The 26,543-nt window shown below is 42.4% G+C and overlaps 1 protein-coding gene across 1 annotated transcript in view; it reads left to right on the top strand.

The window, feature by feature from the left end:
- Positions 1-26,543, top strand: part of INSR (insulin receptor) — a 137,480-nt gene that overhangs the window by 101,558 nt on the left and 9,379 nt on the right. Inside the window, exons 8-21 of the mRNA XM_088478470.1 lie at positions 3,826-3,952; positions 5,806-6,059; positions 6,199-6,366; positions 8,013-8,214; positions 8,455-8,729; positions 11,211-11,350; positions 11,627-11,786; positions 12,839-12,935; positions 13,736-13,803; positions 15,351-15,580; positions 16,290-16,400; positions 16,662-16,821; positions 25,833-25,962; positions 26,330-26,464. Coding sequence (XP_088334596.1) covers positions 3,826-3,952; positions 5,806-6,059; positions 6,199-6,366; positions 8,013-8,214; positions 8,455-8,729; positions 11,211-11,350; positions 11,627-11,786; positions 12,839-12,935; positions 13,736-13,803; positions 15,351-15,580; positions 16,290-16,400; positions 16,662-16,821; positions 25,833-25,962; positions 26,330-26,464 — 2,257 coding nt within the window. The remainder of the gene's footprint in view (positions 1-3,825; positions 3,953-5,805; positions 6,060-6,198; positions 6,367-8,012; positions 8,215-8,454; positions 8,730-11,210; positions 11,351-11,626; positions 11,787-12,838; positions 12,936-13,735; positions 13,804-15,350; positions 15,581-16,289; positions 16,401-16,661; positions 16,822-25,832; positions 25,963-26,329; positions 26,465-26,543) is intronic.

Below are 26,543 nucleotides of genomic sequence, written 5' to 3'. Positions count from 1 at the left end.
TGTCCCCGGCAGCTCTGCACACGATCTCCACACGATTTGCACACGATTTGGTGTCCAGCCTTCAAACGATCTCTTCTGCATCCAGACTTTCACAGTGCATCGTGTCCTAAATTGTCAGATCTGCCCTACTGCACCGCAGATCTGAAGATGCGACGTGCGACCAGCGGGGACGCGCATCGCATTGCATCGTGATCGTGGGTGGGGACTCATGATTTCCTCACGATTTGGCCATATTTTACACGATCTGTCGTTCCAATGCGTCGGAATCGGCCAGATCATGTAAAATATCGCTATGTGTGTGGGCACCTTAAAGTAGATTGATCTGGGTTTCAGCTTTGTTTGAAAAGTAAAGTATTATCTCTATACTTTGTTATAGATGTCTAAACCATCTCTCACATATTTAGGACAGTGTCCTACTGGGATCTGGTACTGGTCAAAAGAGGAGAAAGAATAATTTGAACTACTGTAACATCATTGAATCTGCACCTGAGTAGGAGTCAACCAGTCTACACTTTGCATTACTGCAAAGCAAGTCTACCATGCTGTCAGTCACTCTGTCTTCTGTGTTAGAGATGCGTGTTTCTCCTAACATGGTATCCTTTGCAGAAGAGTGATAGAGAGCATGGTACACTTATCTGGTTAAGATTAAGGGCCTGATTCAGAGTTGGAAATAGAGATATCTCTCTCAACTGATCATCTTGGTGAAACCATGCTGCACTGCAGGTGGGGCAGATTTAAAATGTGCAGAGAGATTTAGATTTGGGAGGAGTGTGTCCAAACTGACATTAAATTGTAGAGTAATAATAAAGTTGTGCAGTATTTGTGGGCTACATGTAAAAGCAGCCAGTATTTACCCTACATGCAAAAAATGTTTTTGGTATTTACACCCCTTGCATTGCAACATGGTTTGTCCAGGTACACCGTCTCTCTATTCCCAACTCTGAATCAGGCCCTAAATACGCTTTATTTCAAGTGTAGTATTCAGTTCTTTAAGTTGTGACAGGTTTAGCTGGGTGTGGGTTAAAAGATCTACACTATTTAGATCAAAAGATTGACACTAACTGGTAGACAGGCAATTGGTTGAAAGGTACAAAAGGTCAACCTGCAAGGTCGACATGGATGAATATCGACAGGTACAAAAGGTCGACATTGGAATAATCACCACAAAAATGGTCATCACACGTTTTTTTTTTCTAACCCTAATATTTATTTTTCTTCACCCTAATCCTCACCCTGCTGCCTAACCCTAACGGTAAGTGTCTAACCCTAAGCATCCCTCCTAGTGCCTAATCATAACCCTCTGGTAGGTGTCTAACCCTAAAAAAAAAAAAGCCAACCATTTTTTTTGTGTTGACCATGCCATTGTAGACATTTGACCATGTCGACCGTTTATACCTATCGATCTTTATCTGTGTCGACCTTTTGTACCTATTGACCTATTGTCTGTCTAATGGTTGTTGTCTACCTAGACATTGACAACCTTTTTTATTGTCTATCTATTGACTGCCACCCAGTTCGGCTTACTCTTTTATCCTGTTGGTTTACCAGCCTTATGGGATTTTGCTGCATGTCACTATTTTGTCTTTCACCTCTGTCAATTAGGTGCGAGTTTGCAAGTGTGAGTTTGTTTCTTGAAACCCGCACATTTTGCATGAACGCTCTCTCTCATGGCTGGTAAGGCATGGTAGGAAGTTGGCACCTTGCGATTCATGATGTATTTGGCATGTCTTGAACGGTCTGTGAGGGGACTGAGGTCGACGGACAGCATTGGTATAAGTACTGAAGTCTTTGATATTGCATATTTGGCTTTGAGCCTTATTAGCCACAGCAGGCTTTGGTCCTGGCTTTTGTAAAGCCAAGTTGGAGTTTTGTTTGGAGAGTGCCCGCTATTTAATTGCCCTAACATTAATCCCCATGGATAGCCGTCAAGGTGGATTTTTGTGGATGCACCCCGCATGTTGATGATTGAAGGCTGAGTGCAAGTATACACAGTACACATATATATAGTATGTATGTATATATATATATATATATATATATATATATATATATATAAAAATAATAAAATCTACTTGACCACGCCTCCTGATTATTCATGAATTTATCCTCTGGCATAATAGCACAGCAGTGAGGCAGCAGTACTAACCACTTTGTCACTGTGTTGTCCCCTGCATACTTCTCAGCTGAAGGGGCCAGTGCTGTCTGTTCCAACAATAGTGTAGCCCTGCTACTGGAAGAGGACGTTTTCTTTCGACAGGTCCTACTGTAGATGCTGCTTGGGTTTCACGTTGGCAATAGACACAGTTACCTATGTTTTTCTTATCGCTACCAGTAGATGCCATTGTCTTTTACCTTTCATTGGACCTCGAGTTCAGCTTTGTATTCTTGGGTGTCTTCCTTTGATACAATTACTTCTCTCCTGGATTACTCTGCCCTCTCAAAGCTGTAGTCTTTTGGCAGCTGCCAGGGTTTATCTCACTGTAGTCTGTGATGGGAATGGCTTACGCTACCGTTTACCAGTTAGATGCCTGTAACTTGTCATTGCCAATTCCTACGAGCTACAATTGGCCAAATTAGCCAATCAGTGACTGCAGGTGTCAGCTGTTCAACAACATGGTGCCCATAGTTTTATGAGGGTATTGTTATGGTTACCAATACCACCAGGCTCCTTCAACGGCACCTGGAGCTTTTTACATTTCTGGATATTGTACAGTAGCTATCACAGCACCTCTATGCTGGTTACTCTGGCTAATTCTTCCTGACCACTTACTTTGGACTGCTGGGTATTCAGTAGAGTGCTGAGACAGGATACCTGGATTTAACACAGGACAGACTAGAAATGGATTATAGCACAGGAACCAACCAGACCATTAGAAGTGAAAGTGTTTATTGCTCAGTAACCTTTATAAGCGCTTTTATCTACCACTGTGATGCTTAAATTGATCTCCAACGCAATTCCTGATGCCTAGTGCCACTTCCAAGATACATTTAATACCAGGAAGCCAAAAGCCAGACCCAGTAGCGACACTCCCATTCTTGATGTTGCCACAACTCTCCGAGCTCTGGAGTGACAGCAGCGCGCCTTCCGGGTTCAGTGGAAGTTACCATTGTTACTAGAATGGGCTTAGGCACTGGCGCTCTCTGGTCCTCAATTTGGAAAAGTGGGTGTTTCCGCTGCCACTCCAATTGAGTTCTTACTGCAAAGTACATAAGAATCATTTAGTATCAGCCACAAACAGTCGGTAATGGAGGGGTAGTAGGACATTATTCAGTATCCCACGGGACCACCAGGGCACTAAAGGTAGATTTTCATCTATTTAAAATCGATGTTGTATTTATGGGGCTATATCACACATTTACTAATTTACTAAAATTAGGATATAAAAAAGTCTCTTAATGCTTCAATTAAGATTCACACAATTTTTTTCACCAATACATTCAGAGGATAAAATATCCAGTGTGTAGTCAGAAAGCATACTAGAAAGTGGAGACAAAGCAGCCTTAATACGTAGATGACACTGGACACTCCCTTCCGTAGTTCAGACAACTTTCTCCTGACACCAATCTTCCTCACCAGACGCCCCACCAACGCATTCAACTTATTCATTTCTTTCTCAAGGTCTCTAATAATTTGCTGTTAACAATTTCTGTACATTTAACTGGGTCTCCATTACGGCTGATTTATTTTCACAGATCATACAGATGGTAGTATGGTATAGAGTGGTACAGGGCTACAAAAAATTAGCCTAGGAGAGGATATAACATAAATATGGTTTATCTGTCAGAAGTTTCTCTTTAATACCTGGCTGCCTTTTTTACTTACAGGTGAGAATGATGTGCTGCGCTTTAATTTTATAAGAGCAACCTTTGATAAGGTGATAATTAGATGGGACCCATACTGGCCACCTGACTACAGAGACTTGTTGGGATTCATGTTTCATTACAAGGAAGCGTAAGTATTCACTAATACTTCTGAGCCTTTCTGTTGGAGCTCTTAGTTAATTTTCCCCAAGCACACTAAGGGGGTGGGGGGAATTCAATTATCCCCAATAACTTAACAGGGGTAAAATTGGAGGTAGCCTCAGGCTTTATCGTCCGAGACTATTCATTTAGGCTCCCCCTCACCTGACACCTTTGTTAATGCCCGGCAAATTGACATGTTAACGGGCATTAACATGGGTTAACAGGCGTTAACACACAGAATCTGTGAAAAGTCCACGGATTTGTGCGTTTAAAGGGTATTGGCACCCGTTAACCACTTGGTTATCAGGGATTTTATTTTCATTGCCTGTGCCTCACTTCGGAGCTAATGGAATAGCCTTGGAGGATCAATTAACCCGAAGTAAATTAACGTGGCTATTTGAAGTCCCCCCCCCGTCCCCCCCCCTAATTATTTAAAGTAATTTTTGAAAGAATAATTACACTTTCCAGATAATCTAGAAAATGCATTCTTACCCTAAATATAACCTATCTCCCCAAACTTATGTGATCCGCTTGGAATTGCGTCTTATGCTGGATACACCCCTAAAAGATCTATCTGCAGCTGATGATTGTTCATACACACTGAACAACCATCATCTGGCTGAGGGTCCCGCTGGCCGAGGGGCGAGTCGCGCCCCTCTCCCTGCAGCCTCTGCTGCAAGTGTATGGGCGGTCGTTTGCTCAATTGATTGCCCAATATATCTGCCAGTGTGTACCCAGCATTACTGAGACAGATGTTGGAAATCTCTTGTTTTAAATATCAAAAGTAGCAATTCTAAAGAATAGCATTTGTAGATAAATTTCAAGACCCTAGCAATGATTGCTATGAGACAAATATAAATGTCACTACTGTATGCTGTTTAAATTACATCCTTAGATTAGATAGAGTGTACAAATGAAAATAAACGTCTAGTTGGTTGAATGGATTCCAAGAGCTTTTTCCAGTTTTCATAAATGTCCCAAAACTGTTATGATAATGAGTTTGAAAAACTCTATGGGCCAAATGTAATAGGGTGAGAGTTCAGAAAATGTGAGAGTTTTGCAGTAATCTTACTTTTTAAATTCTCCCAATGTAATAGTCAGAGAACATGGAAACTCGCATGTTTTTTTGACTAAACTCTCATCCAGATGTTTTCCCGTTTTGAAGATAAAACTGGACCAATGTGAGAGCTTACTGCTAAACTCTCACATTTTCTACACTCTCACCCTATTACATTTGGCCCTAGGACTGTTTTGCTGAAAAAAAAAAAGCGTTTTCTATTTGTTATTTTAACTTGTGATTTTGTATTTAGTCCTTTGTGAAAAGACACTTATGCGCTCTAAAAAGAGCCACAATTTTACATCCAACTCTGAATGAAGTACTTGGTTTATAATATTGTACAGATCACCAAATACTATTAATGGTGATTCTTTACACTATTTTAACAACTCTCCATTTTTTGTAAGGTATATTTGATGGCACATTTTCAAATTATTTATAAAAGTTTACATTTATTTGAATTCACATCTTCCTAAATATTTTTGTTGGTGCGAAAACCAATTTTGTAAATGACTGATACTGTGCTGTACTTTACATGTAAGTGACAGGTTGGAGTTTATCCCAGTTCTTTATAGCTATGTACGTGTATTTTTTTAATTGAGCTCTTTACCTAAGGCGCTTTCCGTTTCTTTCCATAAATTTCTATTTATTACCTAGTAGTACAATTTTTAAATGGTTTTCTGTATATAGCTCACCATGTTAATGGAATTTGGGTACTTCATGATCACCATTAGCTTGTAGACAGATGTACCAGGCACTACATCTTTTGCCCTTTGGTGTTGCAGGCCCTACCAAAATGTGACAGAGTTTGATGGCCAGGATGCCTGTGGCTCCAATAGTTGGACAGTGGTGGATGTAGATCCCCCCCCACGGACCACAGATGGCAAGACAGCCAGTCCTCCAGGGTATTTTTTGCGGAACTTGAAGCCCTGGACACAGTATGCAGTATTTGTGAAGACCCTAGTGTCTTCTTCAGATGAAAGGGGAAGAACCTATGGCGCGAAGAGTGATATCATCTATATACGGACAAATGAAACCAGTGAGTGACTGATAAGGGTTGTGCATGCCTTTTATTGCTCTGTATAATTTTTTTTTTGTATTTATACAACTTTTATTTTATTTATCTTTGAATTCATACAGGCATATAATGACTTTCTGTACACATTTTCTATTCACAGCACCCTCTGTTCCGCTTGTTTCAATAACAATGTCAAACACATCATCTCAGATCTTTCTTAAATGGAAACCACCATCAGAGCCCAATGGAAATGTCACACATTACTTGGTGTATTGGCAAGAGCAACCAGAGGATAGTGAGCTGCTGGAACTGGATTACTGTATGAAGGGTGAGTCTGGTATGAAGTAGGACAGTGTAGAGCAGGCATGTCAAACATGCAGCCCGAAGAAACAATTTCTGCAGCCCCAGAGTGTGTGCTCACATATATATAATATGCGGCCCACTCCCCTGCCATGATCGGAGCACAGCTCCGATCGGGCAGTACAGGCTGGCAACAGTGGTCTCTGAAGCGATCAGAAGCCTCTGCTCGCTTCAGAGGCCAGCGTTTCCAGTGATGCAGCGTGCGGATGATGTCATGACCTCACCCACGTCGCCTGGAGCCTGCGCCTGCCGCTCTGGATCTAATTAGATCCAGTCAGCGGCAGGTAATGCAGCGCGCAGGTGACGTCATGACGTCGCCCGCGATGAGCGGAGCCTGCGCCTGCCGCTCTGGATCTAATTAGATCCAGTCAGCGGCAGCGACTACGCGAGACGGCGAGGACTGGAGCGGTGCCCAGCGGCCGTCATGAAGAAAGGTAAGTATTGCACAGGCAGGTGAGTGGGGCGTGTTCTATACTGGGAGGGGGCACAGCATAAGGGGCATTACTGGGCGCACAAAATAAGGGGCATTATTGGGGGCACAACATAAGGGGCATTACTGGGGGCTCTGCATAAAGGGACGTTATTGGGGGCACATCTTAAGGGGCATTACTGGGGGCTCTGCATAAGAGGCATTACTGGGGGCACTACTAAGGGCATTACTGGGGCTGTGCATAAAGGGGTATTACTGGGGGCTCTGCATAAGGGGCTCTGCATAAGGGGCATTACTGGGGGCTCTGCATAAGGGGCATTACTGGGGGCTCTGCATAAAGGGGCACTACTAAAGGCATTACTGGGGGCTCTGCATAAGGGGCATTACTGGGGGCTCTGCATAAGGGGCATTACTGGGGTCTCTGCATAAGGGGCATTACTGGGGTCTCTGCATAAAGGGGCATTACTGGGGGCTCTGCATAAAGGGGCACTACTAAGGGCATTACTGGGGGCTCTGCATAAGAGGCATTACTGAGGGCTCTGCATAAGGGGCATTACTGGGGGCTCTGCATAAAGGGGCACTACTAAGGGCATTACTGGGGGCTCTGCATAAAGGGGCATTACTGGGGGCTCTGCATAGGGTGCATTACTGGGGGCACTGCATAATGGGCACTACTAAGGACATTACTGAGGGAACTGCATAAGGGGCATTTCATAATGGGCACAAATTCAGGGGGCATTGTAAAAGGGGCTGTAATACAGGGCAGAATTGCATAAACGGCACTACTACAGGGGGCACTGCATTGGTTTTTATTAATAATAAACCTTTCAAAATTGTATATGACTTTTTTTTTTGTTGCGACCCACACACTCGTAGACCTTGAATATTCGGCCCGGTTGGTATTTTGAGTTTGACATGCCTGGTGTAGAGGGTTTTACAAGTGTCTCTTTATTTGTTGTTATTGTAGAATGTACAGATGTCAGACTGTATGAATATGAGCCTGGGGTGTTGGTTAAATGGGTGCGTTTAACATATATCTTTTCTGGATACTGGTGCTTTAAAGCCTCTTGACTGTGCAATAAAGGACAAGCAAGAAACTAGTGTGATCTCATTGGTGCCAAAATAGCAGGAGTGTATGGGGTGGCTTTGTGCCACTTGATTACTCTGTAATTGTCCTTTCACAGGAATAAAGTTGCCCTCCAGGACATGGACACCTCCTCAGGACACAGAAGATTTGGATAAAGCTAATGGAACAGACACAGAGGATACAAACGCAGTCTGCTGCTCATGCCCTAAGAGTGAGGCTCAAATCATGAATGAGCACATTGAACTAGCTTTCCGGAAAAAGTTTGAGAATTATTTGCACAATGTGGTCTTCATTCCAAGGTAAGGGTGAGGACAAGAACCCAGGGCCAGTATAATATGTGTACTCAAATAGAGTTTAATGGTAGCAAATTAAAAATACAGAACTCTAGTGAAGTGCAATGTCAGTGAGACAGTTGGATAAAATATAGAGCTCTTGGTAGAACAGTGAACTGGACAGAATATCTAGTTAACAAGTCTGATGTGAAAAAGCTCACTTTCTAGTGTGTTTGTAAAAGCAATATGTTCTAATATGCCCTCTAGACCTTCTAGAAAGCGCCGTGATACCTTTGGCGTTGCAAATGGTACTTTGCCGGATCAAGTGACATCCACTCCTCTATCAAATGCTACCTCAACCGCAACCCCTGATGATAAAGAGCCAAAGAAGTTCTCTCAGAAGGTTTGGTTCAAGGAGTCTTTTCTCATTTCTGGCTTGAAGCATTTCACTGCCTATCGGATTGAAATCCACGCCTGCAACCCTGATTCTGTGTTGGGCTGCAGTGTAGCTGCTTATGTCAGTGCCAGAACCATGCCAGATGGTGAGCCATGCACAACTCTGTAGTATAATTGTTCGTACTGAAGTAATCTAACAATAATATTTTTATCTTATTGCTTATTATATAGCCCCAATCTGTAGCCTATATTTTTGGAGTGGTGTGATCACATCTAACACAGACATTTCAATTATGCTTTGCTATCCAGCCAGGAAGGCAGATCTTTGTACGACAGGATACTTCTGTGTGGAGAAAAGTCAATTGTGTAGATTATATCATCCTTAAACCCACAGTGGAGAGATGTACGCTTTTGCACAGTAGCTGCGCCTTTGGACGCAGCTGCTGTGCTAAAATATGCTAATGTCCATGGCCGTCTCCAGCCGCGCCCTGTGCAGGACGGGAGTCAGGCGCCTGTTACCATCGCGGCGAAGCAGCGCGCATCCGCAAATGGGGGCGTGGTCTAATTACCATAGGCCACCCCCCCTAAATGACGATATTTGGGGGCTTGCCTGTATGGCACACCTCCCGTTAACGTCATGCTGGGGGCTAGCGTGCTGGGGGCTAGCCCAGCGCTGCACGCCTCCACTTAATGGATGCGTGCAGCATCCATTCCTCTTCTCCAGGGTCGTACACGAGACACTTCGCCTCGCGGGTGGAACAGCGGGGTAGTGCCCGAAAAACGTGACTGTCCCGCTAAAATTGTGAATGGTTGGGAGGGGTGCGCCCTCTATGGGGCGCACCTGTTCGACCTCACTGAGTGAACGTGCCTCGAGCCGGCCCTGCTAATGTCTGCAGGAGGTGTCTGAAGGGAAAAGATGCCTCCTGACAGCATCTCAGATCTAATGTCTGTGTCCAAAGATGCAGGATCAGATCAACATCTTGACCTACAGTTTGCAGCGAAGTTTGCATCATCGGCCATCTGAGTATGGCCACGTCCTGCCCGCTTGCGAGGCTAGTAAATCTGCAGACACTGGCCTTGGCACTCCCAGAAAACTGGGCCGACACCCCCATTTTCTGGAAACACAGACTGCGCCACCCCGTCCCCAAACTACCGCAGCAGGATTCGTTCCATCTCATGCGCAGTCTACCCACCACTCTGAATAAAACCCAGTGTTGCTTCCAAAATGATCCATATAGCTTTTTGTGAATTCAGATATGGGCCCTCATTCAGAGCCGCTCGCTAGCGACAGTACGCTCGTTCCGAGCGATGTTCGCACATCTGCGCATGCGTACGGTTTTTAGTACGCACGCGCGAACCAGTCAGTGCGGCCGAAAATCGTTTGTACGCTATATAGCGAGTGCCTGCTATTTTGAGTGACAGAATGAGGCGTATGTGGGTGGTAACAGGGGAAGGTGCTTGAAAACGGGGGAGTGGAATTCGAACGCAGGCGTGCTTAAAGGTCAAAACGGGCGTTTTAAGGGAGTGCATAATTAATACAGCAGCGTCATTGACCACGTCACTTGGTTTTTTTTAACTCAGAACTGCTCGCAAAATAGCGGTTGAAAAAACCAACCACAAGAATAGCGAGCAGTTCATATGCTGTACGATGTACTCGATGAATCTAATAAATAGCGGACATGACGTATGGGGCGAGCGGCAAGGGGGCGTTTTTATCAAATAAACGAGCGTATGTTTTGCTCGCTCGTTCAGACTTAGAGGTGTGAACAGACTGCAATTTGCGAACGGATCATTTGAATAGCCACCCCTTGTTTTTGAACGAACGACCGCAAATAGCGAACGGCTCTGAATCAGGCCCAAGATGTCAAAGTCGGGTCCTAGTTGTGCTTATTTGTTTTCTTTCAGAAAATTTTCAAACCACCATTTTAACCTTCCCAAGCTATTCTACCCAGTCACCACCACTTTACAGAGTTGACTCAAAAGATACATTTATTCTCTTCATACACTAAAGCCAACTACTGACCCCCAATCCAACACTGCTATGTGACTAGCTCTTCTAGCCACTGTAATCTGGCTGATTAATAAGCAATATGAAACTCCTATATTACTGTAGATTGTAAATGTGTGAGCAAGACTTTTAAGCTGGGCATACACTAAGTGACAGATAAATCTGTGTCTGACCGGCAGACATTTTATCTGACATGCTAACACATATATTGGGGCCATATGCATTCAGATACGGCACAGTGTATGGCCACTTGATATCTACTTTCCTCCCCAGGGAAGGAGACATTTCCCCGGTCCTCCCCTATGAGGAATACAGCCAGCCAATTATCGGATCTATCTGACATGCTGGATGATTCGCCCAGATTATTGTATAATGTATGCCCAGCATTACTCTTCCTTCTCTATCTATTTGTTAATACCCTCTCATTCTTATGATGTTAGTTTCCAATTATAAAGTGCTTCGTAGTTATAGAGTACCAGTTCATTTTTTAATTACACGAATAGTCAAAAAGGATTGTTTATTATTTGCTACTCTGATGGCCTAAAACAGTTAGTACAGTAATAAATTAGAGCATTTGGGAATAATTTTGTTTATTTTAACATGAGGTGTCTATCCACAGCAAAAGCAGATAATATTGAGGAGCCGGTTACCTATGAGACTGTAGAGCAAAACATCCATATCATGTGGAAGGAGCCAAAAGACCCTAATGGCCTAACCATTTTGTATGAAGTACAATATACCCGGCTAGGAGACACTCAGGTAAGCTTTCTAGAGAAATGCCATCTCTTTGATCTCACCCTACTTCCACCCTCACAACTGCCACACTTGCTCCTCCTGTCTCAGATGGGGCTCTTTTTCAATTAGAGCGTAAGCTCTCCGATAAGCTGGGCCTTCCCTACCCTTTGTTTTCATGGTTACATATTGTCTAAGTCCTTGTTTTCCTCCTTGCAGATCAGTGATAATAAGAAATATCCATCTGATTTTCCCATTGTCGTACTACTTTATAATAATCAGGGTATATTAACCATATTGCAGGAGGAAAACGTCTGTGTGTCCCAGAAGCAGTACACCATGGATAAAGGGATAAATCTGCGCTCAGTTCGTCCAGGAAACTACAGTGTGAGAGTCCGGGCTACATCATTGGCTGGAAATGGTTCTTGGACGCAAACCTCTTATTTTTATGTACAAGAACAAAGTGAGCATTCACACTTCCTAATTTATGTATTTCTTCTAAGTTTGTCATCCTAAATGTTATTTCCCTAAATGTTGGCATTTTGTTTGTTTGTATAGTCACTGTTCACTGCTTCACTGAGTACCACCTTCTCTCAACCAAATCTAACTGTATTGGAATTCCCTACAGCACTTAGTTATACTCTTCCCCAGCCTTCAACTCTTAGGGGCAGGATATCCTTGTTTTTGCTCGCAACCCATAGAAGATTACTCTCCCGTAGTTACCCTTACTGTGTGCAGCAGGAGTTTCTAATAGAAGCTCATGCTTAATTCAATCTGCCCCTTAAAATGCTCTCTGAGACCCCATCTTTTAATTAGATTCTAGCTACACACACTGGTACACCCTTGGAGAGTCCTAATCTGAGCCACACACAGACCCCACACTACTCTTCCCATTAGCGCTCTCAAAGACAAGGCACTCCATTCCCTACCCTGCATTGATCTCTGTGTTTGAAAGCTTTTTCACCACTGTCAGGCACCGTGACACCTATCAAATCAATGACCATAAATTTATTAAGTTTTCAATAGCATCTGTTTAAATGTGCTGATAGTTTCTTCTGACAGTGGGTTGTTGTATTGACAGACATTTATACAAATATATACGCCAGTTAGAAATGCATTCCAGGTTTGAGATGAAATATTACCAGTGCTACCATTAATATTGCTTTGCCACCTGGCTGATTTAGTTATCATTTTTATCTTCTGTATGTAGTTTTAGTAATGTTTGTTTGTTCTTATTTTGTATGTCTTACTTTTAGAATGAATTTGTCTTTAGTTTTCTATGTTGCTTAAAAAGCTTATCCACACAAAGTGTTAAAATTAACGATATACAGACCAGTTTCCACTTCAAATTACATTTTTGATGTCTAGTCTTTCTGCAAATGTCTTTGAGAATAGTCCGAGCCTTACTTAATAATTAATTTTCATCTTCCTAAATACTATTACTTGTTATATTGCTTGTTATTTTGCTCTTCTATTCAAAATTATATGTTACTATATCATTATCTATATTCACAGCCCCTCCAATTAGCATCTTGAAGATTGTCATTGGTCCCATCATCTTGATTATTGTTTTCCTGGTCATCCTGATTGCCTGCATGATCCAGAAAAAGAAGTGAGTGATCTTTGTAGCTTTTATTTGATTTTTTTTATCTGTCATATTATAAAACCACATGGGTTAAAGAACAATAAAGTGTGACCATAACAGAGTGCTCTCAGATAGGGCCACTAAGAGATTGTCTAGGTAGCAGTAGTATGGAGGAGGTGTTCAGCGGTCATAACGCCCTCTGAAGAAGCTGTCCGCCGCCATGGTTAAGGTCTCCCTGGCAAGCCTATTTCTAGATTGGATTGTCCACTATTTTCAAAAGCTTTCAAAGTTAGAAACATAGGGCAAAATTTACTAAGCGACGGTTTGACGGCGGTTTCTATTCTATTCTAAACCCCAGCGGTTTGATGGTGGTTTTGCAATGGTTTCTAAATGACATCCCTGTCAGGGCGTGGCTTATGCGTGGCCTGTGACGTGGACGTATAAATGTTACCCGTTGTGTACCAGCGCGGGCTCCTGATCGAGCTGTGAGACGGTGGATTTGCATCTAATTGCAGCTAAGATCAGCTTCTTAAACCCTGATGTATGTGAGCATATGTTGTGCAGTAAAGTATTTGTTTCTTATTACTCACGAGTGCGCTCTCCCTTTTTTGCATATATATATATATATATATATATATATATATATATATATGGGCCACTTAATTCAGCATGTCTAGTTAAGCTGAAATTGCACAAATGTAATCTTTTGAGAAGTGTTTTTTATTCAATCATTTATATAGTAGGAAATGTTACATAGAAACACGTAAAGTTTAGTGCTGACTTGTTGATTTCCTTATGACATATTTTCCTATCTGCATATATTACAGAGATGCAGAAGGCCCTACAGGTCCATTGTATGCGTCCCCTAATCCTGAGTACCTAAGCACTAGTGAAGGTGAGTACTTCTGACTGTAACCAGTTTTTGACCTACTGCAGTGTATCTATATCTCTATCTGTATCTTTGCTCACATTCCATGCATGGTTTTTGCAGCTTATAGTAAACTGCTTTTAGATTTACTTTAATGCTAGATGATGTGCAGGGAATATCAATCAGACTATTCTCTCATGTAAAGTGAGGTTACAAGAAAACATATAAAACTATAGTGCAAACATTTGTTCCTGGATCCTAATACTATATCAGACTATAGATAAAGTGCACATATGTGACTTAGGCAGGGTACACCCTTAAACGACCGGCAATCGTGCCGATGTTCAGGGCGATTTGCCTTCACCCTGGACATCGCATGATTGCTGGTACACACTTGAAAGATTTAATGAAAGACGGAACAATCACTGTTCCGGCATTCATTAACTTGTACAGGCTCACATGCGATATCGTATGATTGACTGTGCAGCACAGCTAATCGCACGATATCGCATGCGACCGCGGGTACGCGCAAATTGGGCATACACACTGCATGATATGCCCGATTTGTCGTTCCAATTTTGCTAAATTGGCCAAATCGGGATGATATCGTACAGGTGTGCATGCACCCTTACCTTTGGGAGAACTAACTTACTGCATTTTGGGCTGGAAGTTTGGTAACATTTTGACACATGAAATATAAGCTAAAGATGATAATAAATTGTAAGTTTATGATTTGTTGTTGCAAGAGTTGCATGAATGGTTAATCAGCAGTACACTTTGTGTAAATTCTCACTCCGGTTGGAAAATGGGACTAGTAATGCCCATATGTTTGTTATGATTATTTGCATTTTGCACATTAATACATTGTGATAAGATACTTAGGGGAAAATGTATCAAAACTTTGAAAGAGTGGACAAGTTGAGAAGTTGCCCATAGCATCCAATCAGCTTTTACCTATCATTTTCATAAATGCTAGCTAGAAGCTGATTGGATGCAATGACAACTTCTCAACTTGTCCTGTTTTCCACGCTTTAGAAGGTTTGACACATATTCCCCTTGAGCTGGGTACACACTGTCCAATGTGTGACCCAGCCGACACTGCGATGCCATGTAACGATATATCGCGCACACTGTACACACTGCATGATCTGGTGTATGACAGCGCGATATATTGTGCATGTCACAGCACCACGTCCTTCATTGTGCAGAACAGTAGATGGGATGATGCGATGAACGACTGATTGGACATACACACTATACAATGTGTACGATATATTGTTCCCATCCACGTCAGAACGGTATAGTGTACGATACATTGTATAATGTGTACCCAGCTTTAGACTTAAGAGATTCTGATTATCTCCTATTTTGTATGTTAGTATGTCATGATACTGTAGTTGAGTGGTGGTATTTTTTGCTTAGTAGATAATTGATAAACAATACCCTGGAAGAACATATGTGTTATTTGTAGCATTATTTGTAGACTGCAGTGTCTGTAATTCTTACATGATAAATGCATGGTTTGGTTTTGTTAACTTGCGAGTCACCCAGGTCACTTGATGTCATTTTCCTAGTGTACATTCCGGACGAGTGGGAAGTACCACGAGATAAGATCGCATTGCTCCGAGAGCTGGGACAGGGTTCTTTTGGTATGGTGTATGAGGGAATTGCCAAGGACATTATAAAAGGAGAGTCTGAGGTGCGCGTGGCTGTGAAAACCGTGAACGAGTCAGCAAGTCTTCGAGAAAGAATAGAGTTCCTGAATGAGGCCTCCGTCATGAAAGCATTCAACTGCCACCATGTGGTAGGAAATTGAATACATAATGAAAAGTTAAAAATAGATTGTTATCATTAACTTCATTATCATATTAGCAGATCAAAACTTATGTTTGTTTCTATTGATGCCACTTTTTCGCAATAATAGGCTCATTAAAGGGAAATGATCATGTAACAACTTATTATATTTTTTGGTAACAACACAGTGTTTCTTGCATTTACCTTTCCTAATGCAGTTCTATCTTTGGCGAGCCGGCTCGTATGTATCAGGTTCTCTGCCTATGCTTGAGCTGTAGTGGAATCTTACAACATCAAGTTTGAACTGAGTAGCACAAATCGCTTTTCATTCTAGTCAGTTCAAACTGCTGCTGTCAGGCCAATGATGCAATTGTGGACAGTGGACGGCATGGGCCCAGCCCACGAAAGATGAGCCATGCTCATGCAGGAAGGGCAAGTGCTAGATACAGTGTGCACCTTGCTACTCTCTTCTGTGTTAGATTTGTTGTTACATTTCCATTTGTAAATAATCTAGGCCTGTAGCACACCTGCTGTCTTGTGAGGCAATGCTCCTATATGTGCACTGTTGAGCCTGTTTGTGGGGAAATGAGCATGGCTTGGCACGTCTAGATGGTGGGAACCTGTGGGGGAGTAAGTGTGTGAAATGCAGATACAAACACACACGTACACACTTACTAAGTAACTTTGCTTAATAGTGGTACTTTCTTTATCTTTTGCAGGTTCGTTTGTTAGGTGTTGTCTCTAAAGGTCAACCTTCACTGGTCATTATGGAGCTAATGGGGCATGGTGACCTTAAAAGTTACTTACGCTCACTGCGCCCTGAAGCTGAGGTGAGGATACTTTTCTTTTTATTGTGTAAGGGTCGCATGAAAGTTTTCAATAGAAAGAGCCATAACATCTCTGTCTGGCAGAGAGCTACTTAGGTGTATAGACCTACCTCTAGGGAAAAGCCAATAATAAATATTGTGTTAGAGAAATTCTATAAATAGGAGATCATGGAACAAAATCAGTCTAAACATTATTCAGTACATGTGGAGAAACAAAAACGCAGAGCACTATATTTACTACATGTCCTCCTTTCTTCATTTCAGAATAACCCAGGCCGGCCAGCTCCCACCATTCAGGAAATGATTCAGATGTCTGCAGAGATTTCCGATGGCATGGCTTATCTCAATGCCAAGAAATTTGTACACCGTGATTTGGCTGCCCGGAACTGTATGGTCGCAGAGGATTTCACTGTGAAAATTGGAGGTAGGTTTAAGCATTATGAATTTCCTTGTTGTGAAACAGTTACCACCAATTATTACTGTGATTAGAGATGTATCTATTTTTTGAGAGGACATATACACACACAGTCAGACAAGAGGATAAACCATGAGCTACCTTGGTTGGGACAGTTAGCTTTTCACACTCAATATAGTAAAAACTTTGGGTGACACAGGGACCAGGTGAAATCCATATGAAGATATACTTAAAGCATTGGGTGACGGGGACCAGGTGAAAACCATATGAAGATAATCCCACAAATTAACTAGGAGGACTCAAATTAATGTACTATTTATAAGGCAAGATTAACAAAGGTGCCAAAAAGTAAGCCTATAACACCTTTATCTGAAGTACTCAGCGTTGCCCAGGTTTAAATCTTCAAATTATTAAGTTGGGCACCCCAGATCAATTGCCACCCCTCTGTGAAGTTTTCATCCAGATCCATCCAGTGGAAGGCCCAGAGCAGGCTCCCCGGGTCAAAGTTCTGCCCACAGTACACCAACGGGATGTCCGACCAGGACCTCAATCCCCCAGTATGTCTTCTGGGATCCATTGTTACCACTCTGTGAAGAATTCGTCCAAATTATGTGATGTTGTCCAAATCCATCCAGTGGAAGGCCCAGAACAGGCATCCTGGGTCTAAGTTCTGCCCGGCACACTCAGCCGTGAGGTCCGACCAGAACCTCCAACCACTCCATTAGGCATCCCAGACCAATTGCCACCCCTCTATGAAGTTTTCAACCAATCCATCCAGCCCAGAATAGGCTCCCCGTGTCAAAGTTCTGACCTGCGTCCCCGGGTCAAAGTTCTGCCCAGCGTACACCAACGGGGGGGTCTGACCGGAACCTCAACCCACTAGTATATCTTCTGGGATCCAATGTTCACACTCGGTGAAGTTTTTGTCCAAATCCATCCAGTGGAAGGCTCAGAATAGATCAAAGTTCTGCCCAGCGTACATCAACGTGAGGTCCGACCTGGCCAGGATCCAACTGGACCACCTTGCATTGGTTTCATCCCAATCGGTGCAGGGGAGTCCGAATGCATAACCGGACTGACCTAGCAACAAGCAAGCAGACCAATTAATTTTATATATAAGATGCCGCATCTTCATGGAGTTCATGGTGGGAAAATAGAATATTGTGTTGCTGCGTTACAAAGCTAATTAGAAATGTCCTGTTTTTAAAAGTCCATAAAGTATTTCCTGGTATATTACAATGGACTTTAGTAGGAAAGGTTTCTTTTTCATTGATGATGAAATCATAGGACATTTACATGATATTTGGCATTTATAAGGAACCAGTGGCGGAACTCCCGGAGACAATGGAGTCAGCTGCCGCCGGACGCCAGCCCTGAAGGGGGCACCTGGCTCCATTGTCACCCGGGTCCCGGCCATTCCATTCCATCTACTGGCTTCAGTCCTAAGTCTAACTAGTAGTAGAGGAGCCGCTGAGCTGAGCGCCGATCAGCATCAGCGGCGCTCCTCCGGCTCCGCCACAACATTATCAGATGCAGTAATGAGTCAGACTGACTCATTACGTGAGGCCCCACCCCCACCCTCGAGGCCCCGCCCATGAGGCCACGCCCCTTATTTACCGGCGCCATACGAGGTACAGGTCCCTGCCCGCTCCGGGTGCGAGCTGAGGAAAGGATGCCACTGCAGGTAAGTGTGCTGGTGCTGTCAGGGAGAGGAGCCAAAGAGTGCTGCATGAAGGGAGGGGGAGGCGCAGTGTGTGTTATGATGGGGAACTAAGCTGTGAGGGGGCAGCGAGTGCTGCAGTGCAAGGGAGGACTGTGTGAGCTATAAGGGGGTTACTAGGGATAGTGCATGCTGTGATGGGGTCATAATCTGTGGGGGGAGCAGTGATCTGTGAGAGGGAGGTAGGCTGTGAGGGGGTCAGTGTTTGCTATGAGGGGTTGTAAGCTTAGGGGGGGTCAGTAAGTGCTACAAGTGGGTGGGCAGTGAACTTTGAGGGGGAGGTGAGCTGTTAGGGAATCAGTGTGTACTATAAGGTGGGAGTGAGTGCTGCAAGGAGGGACAGTGATCTATAATGGGGGGGTAGTAAGCTGTGTGTGATGGTTGCAGTGAGTGTTGTGTGGGGGCAGTGATCTATAAGGGGGGGTAGTAAGCTCTGTGTCATGGTTGCAGTGAGTGTTGTGTGGGGGCAGTGCTCTATAAGGGGGGGTAGTAAGCTCTGTGTGATTGTTGCAATGAGTGTTGTGTGGGGGCAGTGATCTATAAGGGGGGTAGTAAGCTCCGTGTGATGGTTGCAATGAGTGTTGTGTGGAGGCAGTGATCTATAAGGGGGGGTAGTAAGCTCTGTGTGATGGTTGCAGTGAGTGTTGTGTGGGGACAGTGATCTATAAGGGGGGTAGTAAGCTCTGTGTGATGGTTGCAGTGAGTGTTGCGTGTGGGCAGTGAACTATAAGGGGGGGTAGTAAGCTCTGTGTGATGGTTGCAGTGAGTGTTGTGTGGGGGCAGTGATCTATAAGGGGGGGTAGTAAGCACTGTGTGATGGTTGCAGTTAGTGTTGTGTGGGGGCAGTGATCTGTAAGGGGGGTAGTAAGCTCTGTGTGATGGTTGCAATGAGTGTTCTATAAGGGGGGGTAGTAAGCTCTGTGTGATGGTTGCAATGAGTGTTGTGTGGGGGCAGTGATCTATAAGGGGGTAGTAAGCTCCGTGTGATGGTTGCAATGAGTGTTGTGTGGGGGCAGTGATCTATAAGGGGGGTAGTAAGCTCTGTGCGATGGTTGCAGTGAGTGTTGTGTGGGGGCAGTGATCTATAAGGGGGGTTGTAAGCACTGTGTGATGGTTGCAGTGAGTGTTGTGTGGGGGCAGTGATCTATAAGGGGGGGTAGTAAGCTCTGTGTGATGGTTGCAATGAGTGTTGTGTGGGGGCAGTGATCTATAAGGGGGGTAGTAAGCTCCGTGTGATGGTTGCAATGAGTGTTGTGTGGGGGCAGTGATCTATAAGGGGGGGTAGTAAGCTCTGTGTGATGGTTGCAATGAGTGTTGTGTGGGGACAGTGATCTATAAGGGGGGTAGTAAGCTCTGTGTGATGGTTGCAGTGAGTGTTGCTTGTGGGCAGTGAACTATAAGGGGGGGTAGTAAGCTCTGTGCGATGGTTGCAGTGAGTGTTGTGTGGGGGCAGTGATCTATAAGGGGGGTTGTAAGCACTGTGTGATGGTTGCAGTGAGTGTTGTGTGGGGGCAGTGATCTATAAGGGGGGGTAGTAAGCTCTGTGTGATGGTTGCAATGAGTGTTGTGTGGGGACAGTGATCTATAAGGGGGGTAGTAAGCTCTGTGTGATGGTTGCAGTGAGTGTTGCTTGTGGGCAGTGAACTATAAGGGGGGGTAGTAAGCTCTGTGTGATGGTTGCAGTGAGTGTTGTGTGGGGGCAGTGATCTATAAGGGGGGGGTAGTAAGCACTGTGTGATGGTTGCAGTGAGTGTTGTGTGGGGGCAGTGATCTATAAGGGGGGGGTTGTAAGTTCTGTGTGATGGTTGCAGTGAGTGTTGTGTGGGGCAGTGAGCTGTGAAGGGTGCATTGTGCTGAGAGGAGGTAAGTGTGTGCTGCAAGGGGGGCAGTGTGAAATGGAGGGAAATAAAATGGTAGAAAAAAAATACAGTGCTAGTAAAAATATGCTAATTTCCAAAATATGAAGTGCTTTTTTATCAGAAATGTCTTGTTATATTTAAGGGTTCAAACATGTTATGATTGGTGCAAATCAGACAAGCAGTTTTTGGGGGGTATAGTTAAAGATCATATCTTTTATCACTCTGCCAGTGCCATGTTAAATTATTTAACATGACAGAATGATAAAACATATGCTCATATCCCCCCTCCTAACATTACAGAGTGATAAAACATGCTCTTTAAAAATATAACCACCCCCTAACATTACAGTGATAAAACATATGCTCTTTAAATATATTACCCTCTCCCCTTACATGACAGAGTGATAATCAGGGGCAGAACAATGGGAGACAATGGAGGTGCCTGCCACCGGGCGGCAGCATTGAAGGGGCACCTCCTCCTTTGCCCACAATATATTCACCCCACTTAAGGGCTATTTTATATGAGTGTTTTTGTGTATATGTAATAGATTAGATAGATATGCACCATATTTATTTTCCCTATTTTTATAGGGGGGACACCAAATTATAACTTGCCTCCGGGCGTCTGGGATGAACTTACGCCACTGTAAGGAACCCACAATTAGTGACCCAGAACATTAATTTGAAGATATGAAATGTACATATTATTTTCACCAAACTAGGTCATTGGTATATAAGAATAAATGAAGGCAAAAGTCTGTCACTAGCTTCAATGAGAAGGCCGTGATGTGTGCGCAGGTGAATATCATGTGATGTTCGGCAGCACATGCCCATAACTGAATCTGTCACTTAGGGGTATATTTACTAACGTGCAGATTTATAGAAGTGGAGTTGTTGCCCATAGTAACCAATCAGGTTCTACTTAACAGTTAACTAGCATCTTCTAGAAGATAATAGTTAGCATCTGAATAGTTGCTATGGGCAACAGCTCCACTTCTAAAACTCTCACTTTAGTAAATATACCCCTCAGAGTAGGGAGATTGCTCTGTCCTACTTAAACATTAAAATCTAATGTAGCTTAGAGTATAACAATGGGCGAGCTATGGTAAAGTGGAACGGCCTATTGCTTGAGCACAGCCATGCACAATGGTAGATATAATTTGCCACTACTTCTGATAACACAAGGAATGACAAATCTGTACTAAAGGGTACTGCCATGGAGTTTGCCACATACCGTGAGTGTTGGTATAAAGCTGCATAGAACAATCCAGTAAGAATAACAACTGCCAGTCATGTTAATTCGCCCTGGGTACTGCCTAAAATGAATAGCCCTTACTTATTAACAAGGTGTTCATATAGGCTTAATTAGTGACAGTAGAAAGTAATCCAACGGTATAAACCAATTAAAATTCCATGTGCTGAAACTAATAAATTACACACACTCCCTTTGTGATAACACTTGAATGAAACCCGTAAAAGCATATATATCTCATGGTGACAGTCAACATAATCCTGCAGTGGAAGATAGGATTCTGGGTTTATTTGATCTCCTCCTATTAGTTATATATTAATATTGTTTAAATATCTCAGGGAAAAGAAAAAAAAAGGAAATGGCCCTAGCATATTACCATTTATCAACTGCATAAAAGACTGAATAAACTTGACTGTAAGTGTACAGATATATAATTTAAATATAAAAAAAAACCCTTTAAAAATATCACTTACGGGAGTCTTCCTACCCATACACAAAAGAGTTCTTGATGAAATTCCCATGATGGGTATTCTCATTCCAAACAGGTTTCTTGTTGTGCCTTAACCACTTAACTAACAACTTTTTTTTTATGAAATGGGCCTCAAAAATTGTCAATTTATTCAAATACAAAATATGATTTGGTAAAATTTCTGTGATTTTACGGCTGTTATGGAAGGCTGTTACAAGTCGATCCTACTCAACACCTTGAATTGTATTGTATTTCTATTATGGATCTTGTATTCCACTTGTTTTTGTTATTTGTTTTGTTTAATTTTATTTTCTCTTTTCTTTCTCTTTTTCTTCATCATTGGTTTTCTGTTTTAATCTTTACATTTGTACAGATTTATTGCTTCTTGTGTAACCTTTCATTGTTTCTGCTCATGGTTTATTTCCACTTGTAAAGCGCAACGGAATATGCTGCGCTATATAAGAAACTGTTAATAAAAGATATATATATATTTTAGTGACAAGCTCACTGGCATAGTGGTGGAAGGCAGATATATTTGCCTAGGTTCCTAACCTATGTATTTTAAAAACCCCAGGAAAACATTTGTGTTTCTGTTAACAGCTTTATGGGCTTTTTGACAAAGCTGGAAAAGGGTTCCTGGGGTTTATGGATGGAGACAGAGGGTGGGCTCCTTTCATTAGGCCCAGTTTGGGTTTTGGGGCTTTTGACCTCACAGGAGGCTAATTAGGACTTTTAGGTGTAGGTGTTTGTGTGTGTTTGTGTGTGTATGTGTGTGTGTGTGTGTGTGTTTTAAAGGCTGTCAGGCTGATCATTGGGAGACACATGGCCTGGGAAAAAGGAGAGTCTATATTGTCTCTGTGAGAGAAACCTGCTGTTAAAACCAAGTGAATTGTGCCTGGTAAAACTTCTTGTAAGTTTTGTTAGTGAACTAGGATCATTCTGTGTTTAGTTAGTGCCAGACGGCAAGGTGTTTATATTTGTTCTTTTGTTTTTGCTGCATAACAAAACTGGCTGAGGACGGTTTCACCAAACCAATGGATTTGTGTGATCTCTCAGCTGCCGCACAGTGCCATCTACCCCAGGAGATGGTACCGGTTCCCAGACCCTGTTACAATAAATATATATACACTACTGTTCAAAAGTTTGGGGTCACCCAGGCAATTTTGTGTTTTACATGAAAACTGACTTTTATTTATCAAAGGAGTTGCAAAATGAATAGAACATATAGTCAAGACATTGGCAAGGTTAAAAATAATGGCTTTTATTTGAAATAATAATTTTGTCCTTCAAACTTTGCTTTCGTCAAAGAATGCTCCTTTTGCAGCAATTACAGCATTGCAGACCTTTGGCATTCTAGCCGTTACTTTGTTGAGGTAATCTGAAGAAATTTCACCCCACGCTTCCTGAAGCACCTCCCACAAGTTGGATTGTCTTGATGGGCACTTCTTGCGTACCATACGGTCAAGCTGCTCCCACAACAGCTCAATGGGGTTGAGATCTGGTGACTGCGCTGGCCACTCCATTACAGACAGAATACCAGCTGCCTGCTTCTTCCCTAAATAGTTCTTGCAGAATTTGGAGGTGTGCTTTGGGTCATTGTCCTGTTGGAGGAGGAAATTGGCTCCAATCAAGCTCTGTCCACAGGATATGGCATGGCGTTGCAAAATGAAGTGATAGCCTTCCTTATTCAAAATCCCTTTTACCTTGTACAAATCTCCCACTTTACCAGCACCAAAGCAGCCCCAAACCATCACATTACCTCCACCATGCTTGACAGATGGCGTCAGGCACTCTTCCAGCATCTTTTCACTTGTTCTGCGTCTCACAAATGTTCTTCTGTGTGATCCAAACACCTCAAACTTCGATTTGTCTGCCCATAACACTTTTTTCCAATCTTCCTCTGTCCAATGTCTGTGTTCTTTTGCCCATATTATTTTTTCCTTTTATTGGCCAGTCTCAGATATGACTTTTTCTTTGCCACTCTGCCTAGAAGGCCAGCATCCCGGAGTCGCCTCTTCACTGTAGACGTTGACACTGGCGTTTTGCGGGTACCATTTAATGAAGCTGCCAGTTGAGGACTTGTGAGGCATCTATTTCTCAAACTAAAGACTCTAATGTACTTGTCTTCTTACACAGTTGTGCACCGGGGCCTCCCACTTCTCTTTCTACTCTAGTTAGAGCCTGTTTGTGCTGTTCACTGAAGGGAGTAGTACACACCGTTGTAGGCAATGTTCAGTTTCTTGGCAATTTCTCGTATGGAATAGCCTTCATTTCTAAGAGCAAGAATAGACTGTCGAGTTTCACATGAAAGTTCTCTTTTTCTGGCCATTTTGAGAGTATAATCTAACACACAAATGTGATGCTTCAGATACTCAACTAGCTCAAAGGAAGGCCAGTTTTATAGCTTCTCTAATGAGCAAACCCGTTTTCAGCTGTGCTAACATAATTACACAAGGGTTTTCTAATCATCCATTAGTCTTCTAGCGCTTAGCAAACACAGTGTACCACTAGAACACTGGAGTGATGGTTGCTGGAAATGGGCCTCTATACACCTATGTAGATATTCCTTTAAAAAACAGACTTTTGCAGCTAGTATAGTCAATTACCACATTATCAATGTATAGAGTGTATTTCAGATTTATTTAATGCTATCTTCATTGAAAAAAAACAGTGCTTTACTTTCAAAAATAAGGACGTTTCTAAGTGACCCCAAACTTTTGAACGGTAGTTTATATATATATATATATATATATATATATATATTCATAGACCCCCATTGTAAAATTACTTCCTACCTTTTTTGGCAATAGGCACCCTCGGTGGCAATTGCTCTCCATTAGCATTGTGCGCCCCCTCCTTAGTGGTAAGAGATCCCCATCCACCACCAGTTTAATGGATCCTCATTTTTGCATATGCAGAACAGATTTCTTCCTTAAAAGCCAAGGGACGCAGCGGGATGGCACGTTCGCATGGGATGCGACTGCATTAGCTAAAGCTTAGCTGGCCTTTACAGGCTTGTACTGGCTGGTTAATACAGTTTCTGTACTCACCTAAGATGCTGCTAACAACACTTTTCACCCCATAGAGTTTTACAAGACGGTGGGGATATGAACAGTCTCTAACCACTGTATAGCTCCACTTCTCCATAAAAGAATAACAAATGGTATTCTGATTGGGAACTCCTGATTTCAGATCAGAAAACTTTTCTTTAAATAATTGAGCTAAAATAATGCTTTAAAATAAAGTCCATTGGTCATTCTGACCATAAACATGTATATATGCAAAATATTAACAGTTAATAAGTGAATATACATATACTTCTGATCTTTTCATTCAGGTCTCCTCACCATAAGAAGGCAAAATGTAGTGGTATTAGAAACTGAAAAAAAATTATTAAATTCTCCGAGATCTTGTGGAGTTTGGTCCTATCCATCTGATAAGTCATAATTTAAACTGAATTTGGCTCAGAGTGTTTGCTGAGGGGGCAGACTTTTATTTTCCTGACTATTAAGAATCTGTCCTCACTATGATAGCTATCTATGACTGACAATAGTAACCTATGCTTCTACTGCTATTTAAGAGAAAGTTTCTTCTTTTTTTATCCATTCAATCTATGTTTTTATTCTTTTTCCTAGTTTATTTCTCATTCTTCTGTAATGTATACTGCATAATTTCTCAATCCACTAACTAGTTTTCCACCCATTGTCTCTCTTCTCTTAGATTTTGGAATGACCCGTGATATCTATGAGACTGATTATTACCGTAAGGGAGGAAAGGGGCTGTTACCTGTGAGGTGGATGTCCCCTGAATCTCTGAAAGATGGAGTCTTCACAACATTTGCAGATGTTTGGTATGAACTGTTTAGACCCACTAATTAATGAGCTTATGTGTATATTACTGTTGCCCTAATTGCTATATATACTTATTAATACATTGAAACAAAAATTATTTGCAAAACATATATCCCCTCCTTTTCTTTTTGTCTTGGGACAGTCTCTTGATAATCAGGATCCATTGCTCTACATTGACTTATATTAACAATAAAAAGTCCAAAGTGCAATAAAATGTGGAAAGTATTTTTAGGACAATCTCCTATGGGCAAGTGTAAACATTTTCTAAATGTGCTTATACAATATAACATATGGAGTAAGAAAATTGATTGAAACTAATGTATAAATGCTGCACTTTAGGTTCACAGTGTTTCCCCTTTCTCTCAGGTCCTTTGGCGTAGTGCTCTGGGAAATAACAAGTTTGGCTGAACAACCTTATCAGGGGTTATCGAATGAGCAAGTGCTGAAGTTTGTTATGGATGGAGGTTCCCTTGAACAGCCAGAAAATTGTCACCATAGACTGTAAGTTTCAAAGCATTAAATACACATCACTGGGGTTAGAAACGTGGTATACGTCTGATACTCAAACCATTTCTTAATT

Source organism: Taudactylus pleione, unplaced genomic scaffold (genome assembly GCF_031769625.1).
Source record: "Taudactylus pleione unplaced genomic scaffold, aTauple2 ptg000214l, whole genome shotgun sequence".
NCBI classification, from domain to species: domain Eukaryota; kingdom Metazoa; phylum Chordata; class Amphibia; order Anura; family Myobatrachidae; genus Taudactylus; species Taudactylus pleione.
The sequence above is the reverse complement of the archived record's forward strand: the minus strand, read 5'-3'. Positions and strand labels throughout refer to the sequence as shown.